This window comes from Narcine bancroftii, chromosome 7 (genome assembly GCF_036971445.1).
Source record: "Narcine bancroftii isolate sNarBan1 chromosome 7, sNarBan1.hap1, whole genome shotgun sequence".
NCBI lineage: Eukaryota > Metazoa > Chordata > Chondrichthyes > Torpediniformes > Narcinidae > Narcine > Narcine bancroftii.
Window position 1 is genome coordinate 147,294,458 of NC_091475.1, and position 24,241 is coordinate 147,318,698.

The 24,241-nt window shown below is 39.2% G+C and overlaps 1 protein-coding gene and 1 long non-coding RNA gene across 2 annotated transcripts in view; one reads left to right on the forward strand and one right to left on the reverse strand.

The window, feature by feature from the left end:
• Positions 1–24,241, forward strand: part of LOC138739184 (short transient receptor potential channel 6-like) — a 100,208-nt gene that overhangs the window by 61,891 nt on the left and 14,076 nt on the right. The window contains exons 7-9 of the mRNA XM_069890743.1: positions 4,103–4,367; positions 10,353–10,548; positions 21,869–22,072. Coding sequence (XP_069746844.1) covers positions 4,103–4,367; positions 10,353–10,548; positions 21,869–22,072 — 665 coding nt within the window. The remainder of the gene's footprint in view (positions 1–4,102; positions 4,368–10,352; positions 10,549–21,868; positions 22,073–24,241) is intronic.
• The window catches only part of LOC138739188 (uncharacterized), a 28,641-nt gene continuing 21,201 nt past the window's right edge, over positions 16,802–24,241 (reverse strand). The window contains exons 2-3 of the long non-coding RNA XR_011342075.1: positions 20,212–20,317; positions 16,802–17,326 (exon numbers count right to left, since the gene is read on the reverse strand). This is a non-coding gene — a long non-coding RNA (uncharacterized lncRNA). The remainder of the gene's footprint in view (positions 17,327–20,211; positions 20,318–24,241) is intronic.

Below are 24,241 nucleotides of genomic sequence, written 5' to 3' on the forward strand. Positions count from 1 at the left end.
GATTTTATTTTTATTCTCTCTGTATTGCACAGTCATTACCTGTCTGAATATTAAAGATCTGTGCTGACCAACTTACCAAGATATTCATGGATATCTTCAATATCTCACTCCAGTAGGGCATGGTACCCACCTGCTTCAAAGAGGCATCAATCATACCGGTACCCAAGAAGAGTGTAGGAACTGGCCATAATGACTATCAACGAGTAGTACTTACATCAAAGGATCCTTTCCAGTTCCCCTATCATAGAAACAGATCTTCAGTGGCTGCCATCTCATTGGCTGTACACAAAGCCTGGAACACTTGGACAGCAAAGATGCATACATCAGGATGCTTTTTATTGACTTCAGTTCAGCATCTAACACCATCATCCTCTCAAAACTGATCAACAAACTCCAAAACCTGGGAGTTAACACCCCACCGTGTAATTGGATCATGGATTTCTTCACCTCCAGACCACAATCCGTGAAGATTAGTAAGAACATCTCCAGAATCTCCATCAGTACTGGAGCACCACAGGGCTGTGTTCTTAGCCTCCTGCTCTACTCACTTTACATCTAAGACTGTGTGGCTCGGTTCGAAAAATCTACAAATTTTCTGAAGATACCACAGTATCTTTGTCTAAATGAAGGAGATGAGTCAGCACACAGGATGGAGATTGAAAACTTGGCTGAATGGTGCCAACAACAACCTTGCACTCATTGTCACCAAAACTAAGGAGCTGATAGTTGACTTCAGAAAAGAGGTACACAATCCAGTGATCAGTGGTGGAGAGGGGGAGAAAATTTAGCTTCTTGGAAGTCACTAGCTCAGAGGATCTTTCTGAGATCCAACACACCAATGGCATTGTAAAGTAATTATGTCAGCACCTCTACTTCCTCAAGAGTTTGCAAAGGTTTAATATAACCCCAGAAATCCTGGGAAATTGCTACAGAAGTGTGGTGGAAAGTGTGCTGACCTACTGCATCACAGTCTGGTATGGGAACACCAATACTCCTGAGCATAAAGCCCTCTAAAAGGTAGTGCACACAGTCCAGGACATCACAGGCAAAACCCTCACCACTATTGAATACATCGACAGGGAACACTGCCATCGAAGGGCAGCAGCAATCATCAAAGACCCACACCACCCAGCATACAATGTGTTCTCACTGCTGCCATCAGGACAGAGGTTGGTCGTAAGTCAGATTCACTCCACCGCACATGCCCGAGATCATGCAACATTCAACAATTGAACCTTTAATGGGGGGACCTTGGGCTGACGGGGGGTACAGGGACTTTGGGCTGCCGATGGGGAGCGGGAACCTCTGTATACAGTACTTTTAATACAAAATATATACTTGTACAGTACTTTTAATAAAGATTAAATAAAAGGTTATATGTGTGGGTGGACATAAAAATATATACTTGTACAGTACTTTTAATAAAGATTAAAAGGTTAAATGTATGGGTGGACATAACTCATGTAGGTCAGAAGTCGAGGACTACCTGTATTAATTTAATAAACTATACACTTCTGAAATGTTGGTGAGGTGGGAAAAACTGAAGGTAATCACAACCAGGCTCCTGACAAGCTCCAGACGGAGTTCCAAGTATTAACATTTTGTTTCCTCCTTCAATAATTTTTTTTCACCAACACTAACTCTCATTGTTGGGAAGAGCCACAACTCCATTTACCCTCTAGTGTTTTTTTTTAAATTGTATATGATTGTTGAAAGCAGTACAAGTTGAAAGTCATCTGGAGTTCAGTGTCTTGAATCAACTACTACATCAAAGTTAAAAAAAAAACATCTGGTTAATCAAGACCAGACAAGGAGGAAGGGAAGATTCTTTCCATAACATGTAATACATTATCATGCTGTTTTCTGTGAGCCAGTTTATAATGTTATTGCCAACAACACACAGAAGGGAGGTGATCCCAGGAACAGTCAGTCCAATGGCTGATGTATCAAAGAAGAATAAATTTTGGAGTGCAAATTGGCTGATAGTAGACTGGCACCCTGTTATTATCCACTCTGCTCCATGCTTCCCTTCATTGAATTCAGTAACCCAAAGAATCAGTGCCACTAATCTCTGTATCTATCCAGATGCACATATGTAACATCTAATTTGCTGCCCACAGATAATGAAGTATGAAGGTCTTGAGTTGAGATTCCCTTTCTGTTGAACATCCCCGAAGGAAGTGTGGCTCTGCCCAATTTCTTTTCACTATAAGAACTTCCAGTATAACAAAGGTCAGCTTTCTGTTTTCCCTCAGTGTGGTTATATGTATATATGGTTCTGTGTATAAGTGGCTGGCCCACCCATTGATGATACATATCACCACACTCAAGCACTTTCTTTTACAGCTTGATTTTTGCTCCTCTGGTATCCTACTGTTATCCATTGAGTATGTGTAACAATTCTGTGTTTGTGAACATTGATTAATTGTGGTGCCTACTGGCTGTGGTCCTGGTTATGATAAGGCCTTCAAATATATTGGTGTTCCAATGCACTGTGTGTGAAGTTCTTGTGACTGTCTTTGTGCACGAGTGAGACAATAAATAAGTCGTTATTATCACTCCTTGCTTTAGAATTTTCAGGAAGATGGATAACCAGATGAGATTTTAAACCAATTGATAAAAAGTACCAGAGGGAAGATGAGAAAAATCTCTTTATGAAATGTGCTGTAGTGTTCTGAACTATTGACTGAAAGCATGAAGGTGTTGGACGCAATTATAATTTTCAAGAGGGAGGGACTGAAAGGCAAAGGTATAATTGAAATGTTCATTAAAGCATTCCCTATTATGCAGAATAATTTAATGATTTGATGACTGTGAGAGAACTGTAGTTTTTGGGATAGCTTCTTCAAGGATGACTAATAAATTGCAATATGAATCAGAATCAGGCTTATTTTCATGAAGGTGTGTCATGAAATTTGTTGTTTTGCGGCAGCATTATTGTGAATTACAGGGGCAAACATTGTTACAAATTACACTTTGATAAATACATTTGTGCAAAAGAAAAGCAAAATGGGTGAAGTAGGGTCTATGGTTCATTGTCCATTCAGAAATCTGATGGCAGAGGGGAAGAAGCTGTTTACTAATGTTGGGTGTTCATCTTCAGGCACCTGCATCTCCTTCCTGATGGTAGCAGTGGACTGTGTGATGAGGGTCCTTGATGATGGAGGCTGCTTTCTTGAAACACTGGCTGAATTCATAACCCTCTGTCAAGTTCATGAGAATGATCTCTTGAATAAAAGGGTTATCATATGAGGAGTGTTTGATGGCTCTGGGAATGTACTTATTGGAGTTCAGAAGAATGAGGATGGATCTCATTGAATCCTATTGAATACTGAAAAGCTTGGATAGACTGGATGTGGAGAGGAGGTTTCCTATGATGGGGGAGTCTGGGACCTGAGGGCATAGCCTGAGAATAGAAAATGTCCTTTTAGAAAGAACTCCATTACCTTGTGTGTGGTGAATGTGTAGAATTCATTGCCGTGGACAGCTGTGGAGGTCAAGACATTGGATATCTTTAAGATGGAGACAGATAGGTTCATGATTAGGAAGGGAATCAAGGTTTGCGGGGAAAAAAGCAGGAGAATGGGATTGTAAAGGATTGTAAATCAGCCATGATGGAATGGTGGGGTGGACTCAATGGGCTGAATGTCCTAACTCTACTCTAATGGAATTGAACTTTTTTGTATTTTATTCTATTCTGACAAAAGAATCTTAGTATACTGATGTAAACTTATGCAATCAGTTACAGTCAACTCTGATGCTAGCCTTGGATTTGTACCCTCAGCAAGAACATTGGGTGAAAGTGTTGTGGCCATTACTTACAACCAATGGATATCTTGAGCAACTTTTCACCACTGAAACAATGGTGTCAAACTATTAGTGACCTGTCCATTTTATCTGCCTTCAGTTTAATATGCTTCCAGCAGCAAACTGCAATTTGTTTTGTGTACTTAAGCTGCTGCTTCAAAATGATGCTGGGTGATAAGCTCATTAAAAATAAAAGATGTGTTTTGAATATAGAAGATAGGATAAGAAAAGATTAAATAACATCCAAGTGACCTGTGGTAAAACTAATGCCCTGTGTTTTAAATATTTCTTCCAGCTCGTATGAAATGGCTTCCATCCGATCCTCAACTCATCTCAGAAGGCCTCTATGCAATAGCAGTTGTGATGAGCTTCTCCAGAATTGCATACATTCTTCCAGCTAATGAGAGCTTTGGGCCTTTACAAATATCACTTGGAAGAACTGTGAAAGACATTTTCAAATTCATGGTCATATTCATCATGGTTTTTGTGGCCTTCATGATTGGAATGTTCAATCTTTATTCACACTACCTTGGAGCAAAAAAGAACAATGCATTTACAACGTAAGAAGTCATGGCTCACAATTCAGAGCTTTTAATGTATTGCTTGCATCTTGGTATATTTGACAAGATTAGCATATTGCTTTTCAATCCATTAACACCAGTGACATAGCTGGTGGGGTTCAAACCCCCCCACCTCCTGCTCTGCTGCCACTTCCATCTCGCTCCAATGCTGCCAAAAACTCAGTGCAGTCTGCCATTCAGCCACTGACTCATCATCTGGCCTGTGACGTGGTGCCTTTTTTTATGTGCTTACTCCTCCTAACTTTAGAACCTGGCAACGCCCCTAATTAAAACTCCTTATAAATTTAGCCAGTTAAAACCTTGATTTATTGATTTAGATTTGGTATTTCTATTTGCTAAGGTTCTGTTTAAATACATTTTCTTTAAAAACAAGTTTTGTTTATACAAAAGAAGAACTGGTTTGATTGACCCCAAAGATGGAGACATTTTTGCTCAAACTTTAGAAATGACTGTTGTTGACCACAGTAGTCATAAACTTAAAAAGTGGCTGAAAAACTGTTTAAAAAAAACTCTAGGCCATGTTGCAATGATGACTTCTTAAAAAAATATAGCTGAATGGAAATGGCTGAATTTATCTTTGGTCTATTGTGCTAAACACAAAATCTCATGGCAACTGTATTCTACTCAGGATTAATTCCTTCTACTTCTGAAATCATTGGTCAGGAGGATCTAAATTTTTTGTAGTAGTGTATAATATATGGCCAAGTTCATGTTGACATTAATTACAGGCAATTGAAAGTAAATTTCTACTGCACAGTTCTTTAGATGATGGAGAATCAGATTAGAAACTTATCTTAGATTGTCAGGCTAGGGTTAAAAATGTGAGGATAGAAATTGTTGGTTACACTTACCTTTGCCATTGAAGTCCTGTCCAAAGCAAGATCTTAGGAAGAGAATGAAGGCATTCAATTCCGGTTTCAGGTTCAGTCATGAATGAGTGGTAGTGGCCACCAACATTGCTTGAAGTGCACGACACCTTCAGCGGCACCAGCACTGAAGGACTCTGCCCCATAACAGAGCAGGACAAGAGCACTTTCTGTACAAACATGCTATATTTGTTGGCATTAAAATATTTGGAGAGATGCACAAGTAATATCAAGGCGATGATTTTGGACCTCAATTGTTCAAAGTTCCACCCGCTGGCACATCTCTAATTTGAGGAGAAACCTTGCAGAAGCTAGGTCTGGGCCTGTGACAGACATTTGCTTCAGATATGAGACCAATTTTGACCATCTCCCATTCTTGAACAACACGCAGATATATCTGAATTATGAGAGAATTCTACACATTCCAACTTGTGTCACAGTGTCACCATGTGCAGTCAGAATTCCAACAGATAAGTTGTGAAATCCAACAAAAACTCAAGAATAGGTACCTCTAATAGGACAGTGGTATTGTGGCCAGATCAAACAGTAGAGTTTATTTTGAAACCCATCCTGATTTGGGAGTCTCTAGCACTGTGCTGGAATATTATAAAACCCACTTTCACAATTGTTAGGTCACTTTGAATTTAAAATTTAAAATTAAAATTAAAATTTAAACTTTATCTTTTTTTAAATTTAAAATTTAGACATACAGCACAGTTTCAGGCCCTTTCAGGGGAGAATGTACAAACATATTACAGAGAGCGTGGGATTAGAACCCTGGACCCGATCACTGGTGTCGTGTTACAGCATTGCACTAACCACTAGGCTAACCGTGCCAACCCCCTCCCCCAAGCTAACTGTTACGCCCAGAGGCAAGATATCCTCGAAGATGTGAATAGGGTCCAACCCCTTCTGTCATCTCAAGGGTCAATAAAGATGACCAGAAAATGTTTTTTTTCTTTTATTTATTAATTAAAAAAAAGCAAATGTGGATTAATACTTTCACGTAAAAATGAAGGGGAAACAATTTATTCCCTTACATAGTTCAGAAGCAGGAAAGTGAGTGAATTTGATCCAAATGCTTTAACTTTCTCTCTAAAACAGATCTTTTATTGGTATTAGTCCTGTAAGGTTTCTAGTATTTTGCTTGATAATCATCATAATTAGTCTTGGTTAATATGAACTACATGAGCTAGAGACAAATGATCAGATTCTTGTTCATCCAACCTACTGCTGGACTTGCCACTGAACACTGAGGACAGTCAGGGGAGGGGGAGTGGTGATGGTGGGGGGAGGGGGTGGGTAAGATCTGTCTCTGAACTATGAGTAGGGAGGCTGAATATACTTTTCTCTCAGCATCCATGGAAAGAGATGGACAATCCTGAGAATGTGCCCCAACCCAAAATATTGACTATCCATTTAACTCCAGAGATACTGCCTAAACTGTTGAATTCATCCATATTCTTGTTGTTTGCTTAATATTCAGTATTTTCAGCTAAACACACATGTTTTTTGTTTGTTAATGTCTGCCTGACTTATGTATGCCAAAATTTGGTCCAAAATATCCTTTACCTTAACTCTGCAGGAGGCAGTCCTGGCATAGTACATGTTACACCTGGAACACATCTGCATTCAACATCAAGCAGCCAACATTTAATTGTCTACTGCTCTTTTATGCCTTTAGCTGCCTCATTAATTTCTTGTAATCTTTAAACAAAAGCTGACTGATTAAAGCAGAGAAACTCCATTCATCTCGATCATTTCTGTTTTCTTCAGATTAGTGAAAGGTGAATTTATGATTGATGAGTTCTGGATCATTTGACCATTTTATCTGAGAAGTGATATAATGCTAAAAAACAGAATAATGTTGTTTTAGTATTGATTTTCCCTTATTTGAACCCAATTACTATTTAAGTTTTATTAATTTGAGTTACAATTAGATCATGCCTTGATGGGAATGATTTGATCATACATCACACAACAGTAAATATGCAAGTTATAGAAATATATATATTATTCACCATATTCTCCATAATTATTTCATAAATATTATTACTTTCAGCAAGAATACATCTTGGAGGCAAATAACTACTGATTACTAAAAGATTAGCATCAATCTTTGGTTATGTACACCATTAGGATGTATTCTGCTTGTTGGTGAAATTTTGGTTATCAATCTATCCCTTGGCATTTCAACTCTGAGCTGTGTAGTCCTATTATGAATTTCTTCCAGGTTTAGGAGATTTTCAGCTGTGAATGTGAATATCATGGTTCCTAAAATGTTGTTTCCTTCAGCTAATCATTTAGCACAACTATTTCTGATTTTGCAACAGATGGTGTGATGGGGTGGTTACAGAATGGAGTGAACCCTAACAGTGAACAAATGTTTGTGCACTTCAGTGAAACATAAATACAATACATAAAAATATAGAGACAAAAGTCATCATTTGCTCCTCTGATCCATCGTGATTATGTCATTTAATTAGGCCATTGCTAATTCATATCCTACTGTTTATTCAAACATATCCTCCTCAGAGTTCAATATTTGAATCAATTTCAGCAGTTTTTTTTTCCTGGGAAGAGTGGACTTCAGATTTCTGTTTGCCTGTGGCTGGATTCCTGACATAAATCCTGAAATATTAAGATCTAATCTGAAGGATGTGCTCCCCAGCAAATTTTTTGTTTTAATTCCTTCAAACCGTTATGACAAGTTAAAAAAAAATACAAATACTGTACAATTCTCTCCATAATGTTTGGGACTTGAACACTTTTTCTTTATTTCACCCTGTGGTCCCCACTCTTAAGTTTATAATCAAACAATTCTCATGTAATTAAAGTGTGCATTCCAGATTTTATTCAAGGTTATTTTGGTCTGACCATGTAGAAAATGCTGCACAGTTTATACAGATTCCCCCCCCCCCCCCATTTCAGGGCACTATAATGTTTGGGGTATTCACTGGTGTTTTGTGAGTACTCAAGTATGTTTAATTGCTACATTGGTGCAGGTATAAGAGAACTAGTCTTGATTCTAAGCTTTTGATAACTTTTGGAGTCTGTAGTTGCATTTTTCAAAATGAAAATGAGAGTTGTGCCCAATGAAAGTCAAAGACACTAATATGAGGCTAATAAACAAGAAAACAGTAAGAGACATCACCAAACCTTAGGATTATCAAAATCATCCATTTGGAGCATCATTAAGAAGAAAAATCATACTGGGGAGCTCAGTACATAAAAGAGACAGGTATTAAAGGAAGAACTCCACTACTGATGACAGAAAAATTCTCAACATAATGAAGAAAAATCCCCAAATATATGTCTGACAGAACAGAAACACTCTTCAGGAGGCAGGTATGGATATGTCAATGGGTATTGTCCACAGAAGACTTCACATGAACTGAAATACAGAGGCTACACTGCACCACTAGTTAGCCATAGAAAGGATGGCCAGATTACAGTCTGTGAAGAAGTATTTAAAAGAGCCTTCAGAATTCTGTAAAATTATCAGATGAGACCAAGATTAACCTGTATCAGAATGATAGCAAGAGCAAAATGTGGAGTCATAAAAGAACTGCCCAAGGTCCAAAGCAGACCACCAGTGTTGCCACTGTATTTCTTTTCATGAAGTCTTCTGTAGAGAATAGTCATTGATATATCCACAACTGCCTCCTAGAGTGTGTTTCCGATCTCTCAGACACAATTTTGAGGTTTTTGTTTACTTCGTTATGATAAGAATTCATCTCTTAGCAGCAGTGTAAATCTTGCTTGAGGTATCAGTCCCTTTGCAATCATTGAGCTCATCAGTACCCTCTTTCTTCATAATGATGTTCTAAACAGTTGATTTTGGTAATCCCTGGTTTGGTTGATGTCTCTTACTGTTTTCTCCTGGTTTCTGAGCCTTATATTGTTGTCTTAACTTTCATTGGCACAACTCTGGTCCTCATGTTGAAAAATGGCAATCTGCAGACTCCAAAGGTGATCAAAAGCTTAGAAGCCAGCCTACCTCTCTTATACCTGCACCAATGAAGCAATTAACATGCTTGATTACTCTTAAAAGCCAAATGTCCCAAACATTATGCTGCCCTAAAATGAGGGGACTCTGCAAAAAGGTGCTATAATTCCTACTTGTCAAACCAAATGTATACAAATAAACAAATAAAACCTGGAATGTGCACTTTAATTGCATGTGAATTGTTTGATTAAAAATTTAAAACTGTGGAGCACAGGAAAAAAAGTGTCTATGTCCCAGTGATGATGGCAGGCACTGTACATATATAACACATTGGCATTTTTAGGTACTGGTAATTCAAATTTCAAAAAGAAACAAAATGCTGTAAGTATTTAAATGTTTCATATAGAAATCATTTTTAGTTTTTTTCAGCAGTTGTAGTATATATGAATTGTTGGCATGAATTGCCCATCCCTTCTGCCCTTCAGAAGGTGGTAATGAACATCATTTTTGAATCACTGAAGTCCATATTATGGCCGGATACTTAAAATGTGGGTAGGTCGGGAATTAGCAACAAGAAAGAAATAATGGCATATTTACATTTAAGGAATTGGATGGTGATGCTATTAAAGCTACATTGTTTTGGATAGTGTCAAGTATTTTTGGCTGTGACAAGGGAAGTGAGAATCTTTGAGTGGCAAAATGGCTTTGAAGTGTCAGGAGACTGGGTAATTAGCAATAAGAGACTGAAATATTGAAAGAAAGCAAAGGGCATTGAGCAAGTTTATTAGTTCTCGAATAATTGTATTTAAAATTGGAAATGTACAAGAAATGGTCGATTGTCTTAAAAGTTAATCTCAGATATGCTGTGAAGAAATGCCAAACCCCTAAAGAACCAAACAGCTCAAAGTTAGAGGCAAAAAAATAATACAATTAGAATGGGAGATAGGTAGAGCCTTTCACTTATGGTATGTTTGTCCATGTGGACAAGTTGAAGCAATGTATTAGTAGCAGACAGCAAAGAGATATTTAAACCAAATAATCTTGTACCTTCATGATGGCATATATCAAATTTAACATGAAATTCAGCAAAATGTGTACTGCATTTTGACAGCAGAGTGAACACAATGGTATTTATTCTTTTTCTTGCAGTATTGAAGAAAGTTTCAAAACTTTGTTTTGGGCTATATTTGGACTATCAGAAGTGAAGTCAGTGGTCATCAATTATCAACACAAATTTATTGAGAACATTGGCTATGTTTTGTATGGCGTATACCATGTGACAATGGTAATTGTGCTTCTAAATATGCTGATTGCAATGATTAACAGTTCCTTTCAGGAAATTGAGGTAAGTTCTCATTTTTGTAAAATTACATTAATATTGTGAATGATGAAAATAGGTGGTTATAGAACCATAGAAGTTTACAGCACTGAAAAAACCCTTCTGGTCTGTGCTAACCAATGAAACTAGCTAGTCCCACTGTCCTACTCTCATTCCATAACTCTCCATATCAGTTTTATCCATGAATTTATTCAATTTATTTTTAAAACTTAATATTGAATCTGCATTAACTACATCAGATGGCAGATCATTTCACACTCCTACCATTCAGTGAAAAACTTTCCCCTAATGTTCTCCTTGTACCTCACCCCTTTCAGCCTAAAGCTCTTACATCTCACATTTATCTCCCTCAAACTAAGTGGAAACATCCTACTCACATCTACTCTGTCTATACCCCTCATAATCTTATAAACCTTTATCAAGTCTCTCCTCATCCTTCTTTGTTCCAAGGAGTATAGTCCTAACGTATTTTATCTTTCCTGGTAACTCAACTCCTGAAGACTCGTCAACATTTTAGTAAATCTTCTCTGCACTCTTTCCATCTTATAGATATATTTCCTGGTGTTGAGCGACCAGAACAGCACACAATATTCTAAGTGTGGCCTCACCAATGACTTGAATAAGTTCAACATAACATTCCAAATTCTATACTCAATACATTGATTTATAAAGGCTAAGATGCCAAAAGCTTTCTTTACAACCCTGTCCACGTGTGACACCATCTTCAGAGAACAATGTATATGTATTCCCAGATCTCTTTACTCCTCCACACTCCCCAATGGCTTACTATTTACTGTGCACAACCTGCCCTGATTTGCTCTTCCAAAGTGCAACACTTCACACTTATCTCCATTAGATTTCATCAGCCATTTACTAGGCCAATTTCTCAGCTGGTCCAGATCCCTCTGCAAGCTTTGAAGATTTTCCTCACAGTCCATACCACCTCCTATCTTTGTGTCATCAGCAAATTTGCTGATCCAATTTATCATGTTAACATCGAGGTCATTTATGTAGATAACAAACGATAATGGTCCCAACACAGATCCCTGAGGCACACCACTTGACACTGACCTTCAGTCTGAGAAGCAACCATCTACCAACACTGTTTTCTTCCAACAAGCCAGTTTCAAATCTAGTTTGAAAATTCTCTATGATTACTTAGTGTCCTTACCTTCTGAACCAACCTTTCATGTGGAACCTTGTCAAAAGCCTTACTAAAAGCTATATAGACAACATCCACAGCTTTTCCCTCATCAACCTTCTTGGTAACTTTCTCAAAAAACTATGTTAAAAATGACCACCTGTGCACAAATTCAGGTTGACTGTCCTTAATCAGTCCAAATAACTATATATGCTATATCTCAAAAATCCTTCAAATAATTTGCATACTACTGACCTCAGGCTCACTTGCCTATAATTGCCTCGTTTACTCTTGGAGCCCTTCTTAAACAGCAGGAGAACATGAGCCACCCTCCAATCCTCTGGCACCTCCCCGTTGCTCAGGATATTTTGTATATATCCACCAGGCGCCCTGAAATTTCAGCATTTGTCTCCCTCAAAGTACAGGGGAATATTACATCTGGCCCAGGGGATTTGTCTACATTTATTCATTGCAAAGCAGCAAGCACCTCCATCTCCTTAAACTCCATATGTTTCCCTTCCATCCTTATTCATTATGCCAGTTTCCTGTGTAAATACCGATGCAAATAAAAAATTGCTTAGGATCTCCTCCATTTCATGAGGCTCCACACATAATTGACCACTAATTTTCTAGGGGTCCAATTTTTTCCCTTACTAACTTTTTACTTTTAATATACTTGTTGAAACCCTTTGGAATTTCCTTCACATTATCTGCCAAAGTACCGGAGGCCTGCAATGAACTAACAAATCACAAAGTAGCTGATGACTTATATGGGATAAATTAATGGACTTCCATGGATAACCAAAAAAAAAAAATCTTCAATGCCACCAAGGTTACTGGTAATTAAATTAAGCCTTCAATAACATTATCAACCCTTCCAAGAACATAACTTGTATGTAAATTTCAGCTTGTAAGGTTCGATTTCTGCTTGCATTTAAACTCAGCCATATTCCTGCCCCAATGTGTCCTCACTTGCTGGCACACTATGCTCACACCCTGCTGCAAACCTACCCACATTCCTGACCACAACCGTTCCTGATTCTAATCTTGCAAGTACACTAGTCCATAGGTGATAAGTCAGCAGGTAATGAGGTCTTTGTATATTGTACGGGCATTGGATTCCACGTTCAAAATTTGTTTCCACTGACTTCAATTCAATCAGACTTGAATTTCTACTTTAATAGGTATGAAATAGTGTTTTTAAAGTTGATTTGAGTTTGTTCTATGACCATATCTCAGTGCAGCCTAATAGCAACTTTCATCATATTATAGTCACTGTTTGTAGAATGATTTCTTGCTATATTTTGTTAATTAATTGTCTTCTGTTACTTACCATTAAATCTAATGTGGCTCATTGGTTCAAAGATGGATTATTGTGAGAAGTTGTCTCAAATATGTTAGAGAACTTTATTTGGTCTAAAACTTGATGTTTTGCTTTTTCCATTATGATCATCTATTATGTTGCCTGCATTCCTGAACTTTAGCTTTTTACGCTACTTTATCATAATTAGGTCTGCAGACAGCTGTATCCTACAACTTTTGGGACTCCTTAGTTATATCTACAGCATCCTTGCCTATTGCATCTATTAAAGTCTTTTCTAATTTGGCAATTGTAAATGTCATTAATATTGATACCTTTCTACATTTTGGAATATTTGTCCTTTGTGTTAGGATCGATATCCTTGAGCTTTAGAAATAGCACTTCTTGCATCCTTAGCATGTAGTACCTCAAAGCACTTGATAACCAGATGAGAAGACATCTTATCCAATCCTGTTAGCTGTTGTTAGTTACCAGTGTCTACCATTTAGTAGATGGGGCTCCAATTTCTTTTCAAAAACTGTGACAGTAAGGGAAAATAATCACATGAAAGAGGGTATTGCTACATGGATAGAAATGTTATCTGTCAGATACACTTAGGTGAATTGAAAAAATCCTGTGGCAATATTTGAAGAGGTGTTATTCATGGTGTATGACCAATGTTCCCTCTAGGAACGGAACAGAAACAAATTACTAGCCATCATCACTTTGTTGATAATGAGAGCTTGGTGTATACGGTAATCACATACAAACAAAAGTGACTGGAGTTCTGAAACACTCAACCTGGCTCTAAAGTACAAAAGTATATTCCAGTAAAAAGCAAGAACTAAAAGGGAGGGGCAACCTGCCTTGGAGATCAAGGAAGGCATCAAACTAAAACCTTGTGCATTCAAAGTTGGCAAGAGCAGTGGGAAACTTGAAGATCAGGAAACCATTAAGCAGCAACAAAGAACCTCGTAGCAAGCAATAAAGAAAGGGAAGGTAGACTATGAGAAAAGATTAAGTGAGATTGGAATGAGGGGGCATAAATTAAGGGTTAGGGGGCAAAAGTTTAGAAGTAGCATGAGAGAAAGCTTCTTCACTCAGAGAGGTGGCTGAGTGGAATGACCTTCTGGAAGATGTGGTTGCAGCAGGGTCAATTTCATCATTTAAGAGAAGGTTGGATGAGTATATGAATGTGAGGGGATTGGAGGGTTATGGACAGGGAGCGGGTAGGTGGGACTAGAGAAGTTCACTTAAATTGGTGCGGACTAGAGGGGATGAGATTGTCTGTTTCTATACTGCAATTGTTAGATGGTTATAAAATATAAAAATGGACAGTAAAAGTTTTTATAATTATGTAAAGCACAAAAGGGTGGCTAAAGTAAAGGTTGGACCCTAGGAAAATGAAAAGGGTTAATTGATATTGAATAATGAGGAAATGGCTGAGGCTTTGAATAAACATTATGTGTCAGTATTCTTGGTGAGGGATACGTCGAACATCCCGAGGGTGGCAAATCTGCTACCCATTGAGGCAGAGGAGGTGACTGCAGTAAATATATTTAAGACAATGTTGGATAGATTTCTACATTGTAAGAGATTTAAGGGATATGGGGAAAAGGCAGATGGGTTCAGATGAGCTTATTATCAGATCAACCACGGTCACATTGAATGGTGGAGCAGGCTCGACAGGCTGGATGGTCTACACCTGCTCCTACTTATGTTCTTATGTTCTTTGGCATGTCATACATTTCAGAATCAGATTTATTGTCATGAACAAGTCATGAAATTCAATGTTTTTTCAGGAGCGTCATAACGCAAGCATTCATATTATAATCATCTTACATTACTATAAATAAAAAAATAAATAAATAAAAGTAGTAGTGCACAAAAAGTAAGGCAGTGTCTTTGCTTCATAGATTATTCAGGAATCTGATGGCAGCAGCGAAGACACTGTCTTTGTGCCATTGAGTGCTCATCTGAAGTCTCCTATATCTCTTTCCCGATGGTACCAGAGTGAAGAGGTGGTGAGGTCTTTGGCAATAGAGACTGCTTTATTTATTAATAAAAGACACCATCCCATGTAGATGTCCTTGATGGAGAGAAGTCTGGTGCCTGTGATGTCACAGGCTGAGTTAATAACCCTCTGGAGATTATTCTTGCCCTGAGAGATGGCAGACCAGACAGAATGCTCTCCACGGTACACGTCTTAGAGTTTTTGGTGACATACCGAATCTCCTCAGACACCTCACAAAGTATAGCTGCTGGCGAGCCTTCTTTCAGATTCCATCAACGTGGCAATTCCACGTTGACACCCAGGAATTTGAATTTCTTGACCCTCTCCACTTCTGAGTCCTCAATGAGGACTGGGTTGTGATCTCCTGACTTCCATCTGAAGTCCACAATCATCTCCTGGGTTTTGCTGACATTGGGTGCAAGGTTGTGGTCATTGCAGCATACAACAAACTGATCCATCTCCCTCCTGTATGCTTCCTCATTGCTGTTAGGAATTTTGCCATTTAAATTCAGCCTTCACTATTTTTGGAACTTTTATCTTCTTGGCTGATCTTGATTGGACTCAAACTGGAGTTGTTTCTCATATTTTAAGGTGAAGCTCGGTTTCTAAATCTTTTTGAATTGAATTCTGAAAAGTTATTTCTGGATAACTGTGCAAATGTCTGATGGACCTCTCACTTTTTTTTTTATTTGTAATTTGATTCTGTTGCCTCTACAAAATTGTTTTTTTAAATTTCCCTACATACCAATTTGACAAGGACATGATCTATCTAGCTTTAAATCAAAGTTATTCTGTTTGTACAGTTTTTCCCAATTCAACATCAACTCTTGTCCTCCAGCAAGGAGAAATCTTCCCTCCCACTCTCCTTCCAGCTGTTTCATTGATGGTGTTTCCAATATTTTCCTCTCGTCTCATATCCAGGAAATACTACCTCAAAGTTTTTGATTCTTAATCCAGAATTCAGCACTCTCAAATCCCTTCCCAGATCCTTGAACCCACACCCATCTCTGTCAAAGGCAACATGAAATCCAACCTCCAGTTGCCATGATCTCCCATTTCAGAACCTTTTGCTTGGGTTTTGAAAGCCTTTGATCCTATCTACAAGGAAATTCTCTTCACCTCTGACTATCATCACGACTTACCTTTACTTACTCTTTCTGCCATGACTTCACTTCTCTCTGCTCATGTTCCATTCCACAAAGCTTACTTTCTCAGGTCACACACTCATAACTAAAGCTATTGGACAAACCCAGCAACATAGGTTATGAGCAGCTCTGGACCAGGCAACCTATAGGCTGAAGCTTACTCCAGGAAACAAGCTGCCTTGAACAACTGAATGCATCCAAATGATGCTCACTGCTCAAATTACATCTTTCACATGCTTCATGCATGTGTATTCATTGTGCATGGTATTGGAGTTCAGGCTATTTCACATCATTTAGGCTTCAATCCTACCATACTTTTAATATTCCTCTATATATTATTTCTATTTTCTCTGTATTTGAAATGTTTCTGCCTCTTTATACAGTCAAAACAGCAGAACTTCAAGTGAACTAGTTGTCTAAAAATGCATTGTCTGCTTCCTGTGACTGGAAGGCTGATAGGTTTGAAGGTGAGGAATGTGGGTAGGGATCAATGTTAACTACATTCAGTCATTGCTCCCGTCTCTTGTGGATAACTGGTAACAAATTTCATGCATGCCATAAATGTCCTCCTTTGCCTACCCAGTACAATCGCAAACATAATTATGTGCACAGTGTTCCAAAAGTATTACCACATTTATAAACACATTAAAGGACCCAAGTGGAAGCAATATTATTTAACAAAACAATTTTTAAAAAAAAGCAAATAATGCACACATTTAATAATAGTCTTGAATGCTGCATCAGGTTGAGGAGAGAATCTATGAATCGCAGACTATGCTTAGATGGTGGCAATATGGAAGGAGTAGTTAGTTTCTCCAAGGCCACTGAATGTTGACACAGGAGATAGATAGAGGAGGCAGGCTTGGACCAACATGGCAATGGGGGAAAAGTCACATGGTTTTGATGCTTTCTCTGGTCTTGTGGTTGACTCAACTTTTGTATAGAGCATGTCTTTGGGGGACTCTATCTGTACATGTTCCCTCTCTTTTAGCGATGTTCCAAATTCTTACGTTGTGGTTCAAAATCTCTGAAAAATTTTCACATGAGATCTGAGACCATCCTCATGAGCAAGTCAGTGGTCAACAGACTAAGGGTACGGAGGCATGTACCATGGTGTCCTTTGCATCTGGCAATCTTTGGCTGCATATGCGTTGCTTATAAGTCAGTAGAACAGTGGTCATCTGCTGTAAAAAAAGTAATGGCACTCTTTTAAATTTCAGTTAGAGTCTAACAATCAAATGAGAAACTTTCAGTTTGGATAAGGAAACCAAGCAGATTCCATGATGTATCTATCCTGTACCACTCTAGCAATCAGAAATATTCAATTGACCCTGAGATTTTTTTAAAAAAACCAGCACAGCAAAACAATGTCTGTGGTCTGTCAAAAGCCAGGTGGGACCTAGGTCTTGATTGAGATGGCTAAACAGGTGCCATTTCTCTGCAGGTCTGGGGGGTTCCAATAATGCCCCTTATGAAGAGTGCTGTGCTGCCTCCTAGCCTACGTTCCCACATAGAGGCCTTAGTTGGAAAAGCTGCAGCAACAGTAGAATGGCAAAAGCACAAGATGAACTTCAAAGACTTGCAGGGGAAAGTTTGGAGATCAGTTTATTGCTCTGTGACGCTACTAACCCACTCATTCCCTTTCCCTGACGCAGTCTGCTGTGTCAGGTGCATTCAAGTTAATCTGATAAGCAGTTAGGACCAAAGTGCTAATCACCACTCAAGTGCATGGCATGCATTGAATGGAAGTTATGGCATTCACCCAAAATCTGACCAAACAGTCCACTGGATCCGAACTGTTATAGGACATAGTTCAGATCCTTTGGCCCACGATGTTGTGCTGACCTATAGAAACATACTCAACATACATGGCAAATGCATTACAATGTGGATAAATGTGAGGTTATCCACTTTGGTAATACAAACCGGAGGGCAGATTACTATTTGAATGGCAATAGATTAAGAGATGGGGAAGTGCAGAGAGACCTAGGGGTACTTGTACACCAGTCTCTGAAGGCGAGCATGCAGGTACAGCAGGCGGTTAAAAAGGCAAATGGTATGTTGGCCTTCATATCAAGAGGGTTTGAGTATAGGAACAAAGATACCTTACTGCACCTGTACAGGGCCTTGGTGAGATCACACCTGGAGTATTGTGTGCAGTTTTGGTCACCTTATCTAAGGAAGGATGTTCTTGCAATGGAGGGAGTGCAGAGGTGATTCACCAGGCTGATAACTGGAATGGCAGGAATGACTTATGAGGAAAGATTGCGCAAATTGGGATTGTACTCGCTAGAATTTAGAAGATTAAGAGGGGATCTCATAGAGACATATAAAATTCTGGCAGGACTGGACAGAATGGATGCAGATGGGATGTTTCCAATGATGGGAAAATCCAGAACCCGGGGCTATGGTTTGAGGATAATAGGCAAACCATTTAGGACCGAGAAGAGAAGGAATTTCTTTACCCAGAGGGTGGTGAATCTGTGGAATTAATTGCCACAGAGGGCAGTAGAGGCAGGTTCATTAAATATATTTAAGAGGGAATTAGATATATTTCTTCAGTATAAGGGTATTAAAGGTTACAGGAGAAGGCGGGGATGGGGTACTGAACTTTAAGATCAGCCATGATCTCGTTGAATGGCGGAGCAGGCTCGAAGGGTCAAATGACCTACTCCTGCTCCTATCTTCTATGTTTCTATGTTTCTATGTTACACTATAACCCTCTATTTCTTCTATCCAACATCTCCAACCCAAGTGTCATTTGTAAACCTACTGATCCATCCCTCTACTTCTTCATCCAGGTAATTTATAAAAAATAAAAAAATTACAAAAGAACAGGCATCACGGAATGGATCCCTGCAAATCTCCACTAGTTACGGAGCACAAGATATAATAGATTCCATCTATGACTACCCTCTGCTTTCAGCAGGCAAGCTAACTCTCTAAATCCACTCAGCCAAGGTTCCATAGATCCCATGCCTAATGACTTTCTGAACATCTACCATGCGGGTCCTTGTCAAATGCCTTACCAAAATCCATGCACATCACATCTACCACCCTACCTTTTTTTTTTAATTAATTCATGAAAACTCAATTAGGCTTTCAAGATGCGATCTACCTGTCACAAAACCATGCTGAATATTCCTGACAAGACTATATTTCTCTGAAGGCTTATAAATCATGTCCCTAAAAATCTAATACTTTGCCCACTACTGACCAAGGGTCACTAGTCTACAATTCCCAGGATTCTCCCAATTACCTTCTAAAAAACAAAGGGATGATATTTGCCATTCTCCAACCCTCCCTGTAGCTAGGGAGGATACAAAGATTATTGCCAAAGCCCCAGCAATCTCTTCCCTCACTTCCTGAGTAACCTGGGGTACATCTTGTTTGGTCCCAGGGACATTACTCCTTAACCTCAAAATAGTCCAGTACACAAGCATCCTGTTTATGTATGGGTCCCACTTTTCCTGGAAGAAAGCACATTGATCCAGAAATCTGAAGCCTTCCTTCCTGCACCATCTCTTTGGTCACATGATAAGTTACATTATCTTCCTATTACTAACCTCACTACTATGTGGCACAGGTAGCATTCCTGAGATCACAACCCTGCCCTGTTCTTCAACACAGTACTTAAATCCCTGAACTCTCTTTGGAAGACCTCAACCTTTCTACTCATGTCATTAGTCCTCTCAAGGACCACAATGTTCATGCCAGAGAGCCTGAAAGCTTTTACTTGTGCCTGGTAGTTCATCCCCCTCAACATTACCCTGTACTGACTGCCTGTTCCCTCTCCTCATTGTCACCCAGCAACCTTCTTCCTGTCTTCTAGGTATAATTGCATCCCACTAAATCCTGTCCATCACTCCCTCAAGTTCTTGAATGATCTGGAGTTCATCTAACTCGATCTCAGATTTTTCTAACATGGTTTGTAAGAAACTGTAGCTAGATACACAGATGAAGTCATTAGGGATGCTGTTGGCTTCCCTAACTATCCACACTCTGAAAGAGGAGCATGTCCCTGCTCTGGCTGCTATTCCATCTGTGAAAGAAAGAAACCTTCCCTTACCTGTGGTTTCTTGCTGTACTTTTTTATTCCTCGATATGGATGTCCTTACCTCAGCTCCTGCACCACCACCTCATCCTCCCCTTGTAGAGGAGCCCAACAGAAGGAGCTGTGAAAATCGACAACAAATTTGAAAAAGTTTTCCAGTCAAGGATGAGGGCAGTGAAGAATTCTGATGCAGGGAACCATTGTGGGGTTGAGCAATGGATAGCACACATATTCCATGAAGAGCCAAGTACAATTAGGTGTCACTTCAGTGGGTTTTACTTTCCAAAAAGAGATTAGAGTTAAAGGAAAAATTGTTTAAGGCAGTGGAAAGTTCAAAAATATTAAGATGATGGATAGAACTAATGTACAGTAAAATCCCCACTATCTGGAATTCAAACAACTGGTAGCCTCAACCAACCAGCAAAAAATGTGTGGAAAATAAACAAGCAAAAAATATGAAAGTTTAAAATTAACACCCCTTCTCTTCTCCCCCCCCCCACCCACCCCAGTGACCCCTTCTCTTCTCCCCCCCCCCCACCCACCCCAGTGGCTAGTTCGACAATCACTCAACATGCAATCTCAAACACCCAGCAAATATACTAATCCAGCATCTACTAATTCATATATATGCCAGATACCAGGGGTTTTTACTGTAGCCTCCATTGATAGAACAAGCTAAAAGTCCACAAGCCATTCGTTTGTGAGTGAAGACAGGTGGTTGGGAGAAATGAAAGCTGGAAACTATTGATAGAGGAGGTCAGATGTAGATAGATTGAGACTGGACCAGTGGAGAAAATGTGATTAAGGAAAGAAGAACCCCTCCATGAAGCTGGTACATCTTAAAAGGACAGGTCCATTTCCATTGTCCTGTTTGTGGAAGTGATAATGTGCAGTTGGGGTTAAAGGCCATGGAGTGAATCAGTGACAGCAGTAGTTCTTCACTGCTGGGCCCATGAGATGTCAGGGAGTTGGCATTCAGCTCCCATATGTTTGAAGGCAGTTCACCAGGTGACACTTGTCAGCAGAGGGAGTTTTTTTGTCCATCGGCCATGATCCAACTTCATTCCTTCTTAATTTTATTTGTCTTGCCAGCAGATAAAGTTGTCCTTTAAAATAGCTGAACTTACTGAAACAAATGTCAGAATTATCAGGGAGGACCAGATGTTGAACAAAAAAGAGAGAAAATCAAATTGGGATGGAGAGGAAATGCTGCCATGTCCACAAATGTCCAGATCTCAAATTAATAAAAAAAATATTTCTTAAGGTAGGAGAACAAAATATCTAGGGCAGGTGTTGTAGTATAAGAGATCAAGTTACATAAAAGCGGAGATGGAATAGAGGGTTAGAGAAGTGAGCTCAAAGGTTAGAAGGAAATTATACATGCACACATATATGTGTATTTTTCCTACAGATACCTACACATGCACGCATGCCTTTAGACACTTTTAGATGGTATTCTTGGAATATGCAAGAGATCAAATTATAGCTCACTGTAAAATTTAGTGGGAAATGATTACAGCAATAATTATGTCCTTTTGCATGGGGTTGGAACTAGTAATTGCTCAAGGAAGAATTTCTAGTATCAGGGTTTTGCCAAAATGATTCACACATTTTATGACAAATGAATGCCTGTATTTTCCTTTGTGATAAATATATTTTCTTAATTTTGTAGAATGATGCTGATGTGGAGTGGAAGTTTGCCAGAGCCAAACTATGGATTTCGTACTTTGAAGAAGGGCAAACACTTGCAGTGCCTTTTAATTTGGTGCCAAGTCCAAAGACCTTCTTCTATCTTCTATTGAAAATTAGGAAATTTCTACCTAATCTTCAGAGATGTGGCAAAGGACAGTGTCAGGAAAATGCAGAGATGGCAAAGGTAAAAGTTTAGTAATTAAAGCATTCATTAGATACATTTTGCAAATATTTCTTGAATACGTATATGGTTAATAAAAAAGGCACGGTATCTATCATTGTGTGTGCGTGTGCCCTAATAAATGTGCTGTACTAAGTCGGGTAATAAATGGAGACAATGAAAGGTCACAAATTGAAAGCAAGATCTAAACTAAAGAGGCTTCCAAATGACAATAAACTATATATGTACAAATCATTTTAGGAAAGCATCGTTACAAGCAACATGAACAACTATATATAATAAGACTTTATAGAAATATAAATGGTAAACACATTAAATAACTGTTGCATTGATTTTCAGAGAAGAAAAATTATGCTGGGCATCTAAAGGATATTGACATTTAATTAGAGCAAGTGCTTAATAAATTTGATAAATTGGAGAAAGCATTCACATGTTCTATACTCCTGTTTAGTAGAGCAGACATTAATCCTGGTTCTTCTATTCTTTATTGATGGTGAACAGCGCTCAATTAGTAGCAGAGAATGGTGGAAATACTCAGTACGTCATGTAGAATTTGGGGAGGGAGAATTGATTGCGCAATAGAGTTTAAAGGAGGGGGCGATCATTGTCTGAGTGAGCTGACTCAGAGTGGTAAGGCTTTGGCTCAACAGGCTTCAGTACAAGGCGAGAAATAGTCCTGAGTTGAAATCAAAAAGGGCCACTCTATTCAAGGAACAAAAATAATTCAGTAGGTAGGCACAGGCTTTTGTGGGATATGATATCATTTTTGTTTAATCTAGTCATAGTCTTGGTGCCTGCCACATTGACCACCGCCAGTGGGCTGACATCACCTCAAACCATGCATCTTGGCGCCTCGCAGTTCGGCGGGCAGCAACCTCCTTTGAAGAAGACCGCAGAGCCCACCTCACTGACAAAAGACAAAGGAGGAAAAACCCAACACCCAACCCCAACCAACCAATTTTCCTCTGCAACCGCTGCAACCGTGTCTGCCTGTCCCGCATCGGACTTGTCAGCCACAAATGAGCCTGCAGCTGACGTGGACATTACCCCTCCATAAATCTTCGTCCGCGAAGCCAAGCCAAAGAAGAAGTCATAGATTATGATATGGGAATGGCAGTTAAAGCAGGGGAATGCTCTACTTGCAAAATGAGCATCAGGGAAACCAACAGTATCTCTGATTACTTCATGTGCGAGAAGTGCATCCAGCTGCAGCTACTGAAGAACGAGCTAAGGAATTGGAGGTGGAGTTGGATGAACTCTGGATCATTTGGTAGGCAGAAGGGTGAAAGACAGGATTTACAGGGAAACCACCCCGAGGGGGCTGGAAATGTTACATGGGTGATAATCAGGAGAGGGAAAGGGAGCAGGCAGGCATGGCACAGCACCCCTATGGCTGTCCCCCTCAGTAACATGTATATTCACTGAGGGCATAGAAGAATGAGGGATTCGACAGAGGTATTTAAAAATTATGAGAGGGGAGACAGAGTAAATATAGAGAGGCTTTTTCCACTGAGGGTAGGTGAGATACAAACCAGAGGACATGGATTAAGAGTGAAAGGGTAAAAGGGGAACATGAGGGGGAACTTCTTCATGCAGAGAGTGGTGGAAGTGATGGAACAAGCTTCCAGCTGAAGTGGTGAATGTGGGCTCAATTTAACATTTAAGAATAATTTGGATAGGAACATTGATGGGAGAGGTATGGATGGCGATGGACTGGGTACAGGTCAGTGGGACTGTGCAAAGAAAAATTGTTTGGCACAGACTAGAATGGTTGAAGAGGTCTGTTTCTGTGCTGCAATGCTTTATAGTTCTATGGCTGTTCACATTATGGTGCAGACCGATGACTTCTTCAGAACTGAGAACCTTTTGAAAATAAGCGTGTTTAAATTTGCAGAGAAAATGAATGATGGCGAGATCAAAAGGGCATGTCTCTAATAAGGTGCAGAACAAAAGATGATGGCACAGTTTGGTATATCCTCAATGAGGCTTTTGATGACAGCTACACCTCCATTTTTCCTCTTCTGTCCCTCTTTTTAATACTTCCTCCAATCAAACAGTCAGCAGTATCAATGCCATCCCATTCAGATATGAAATTACTCAATTATTTACAAACCATGCATATACATAATCAGTAACTATGAATTTAAGTAAATGCAGATCAACTTTTCCAAG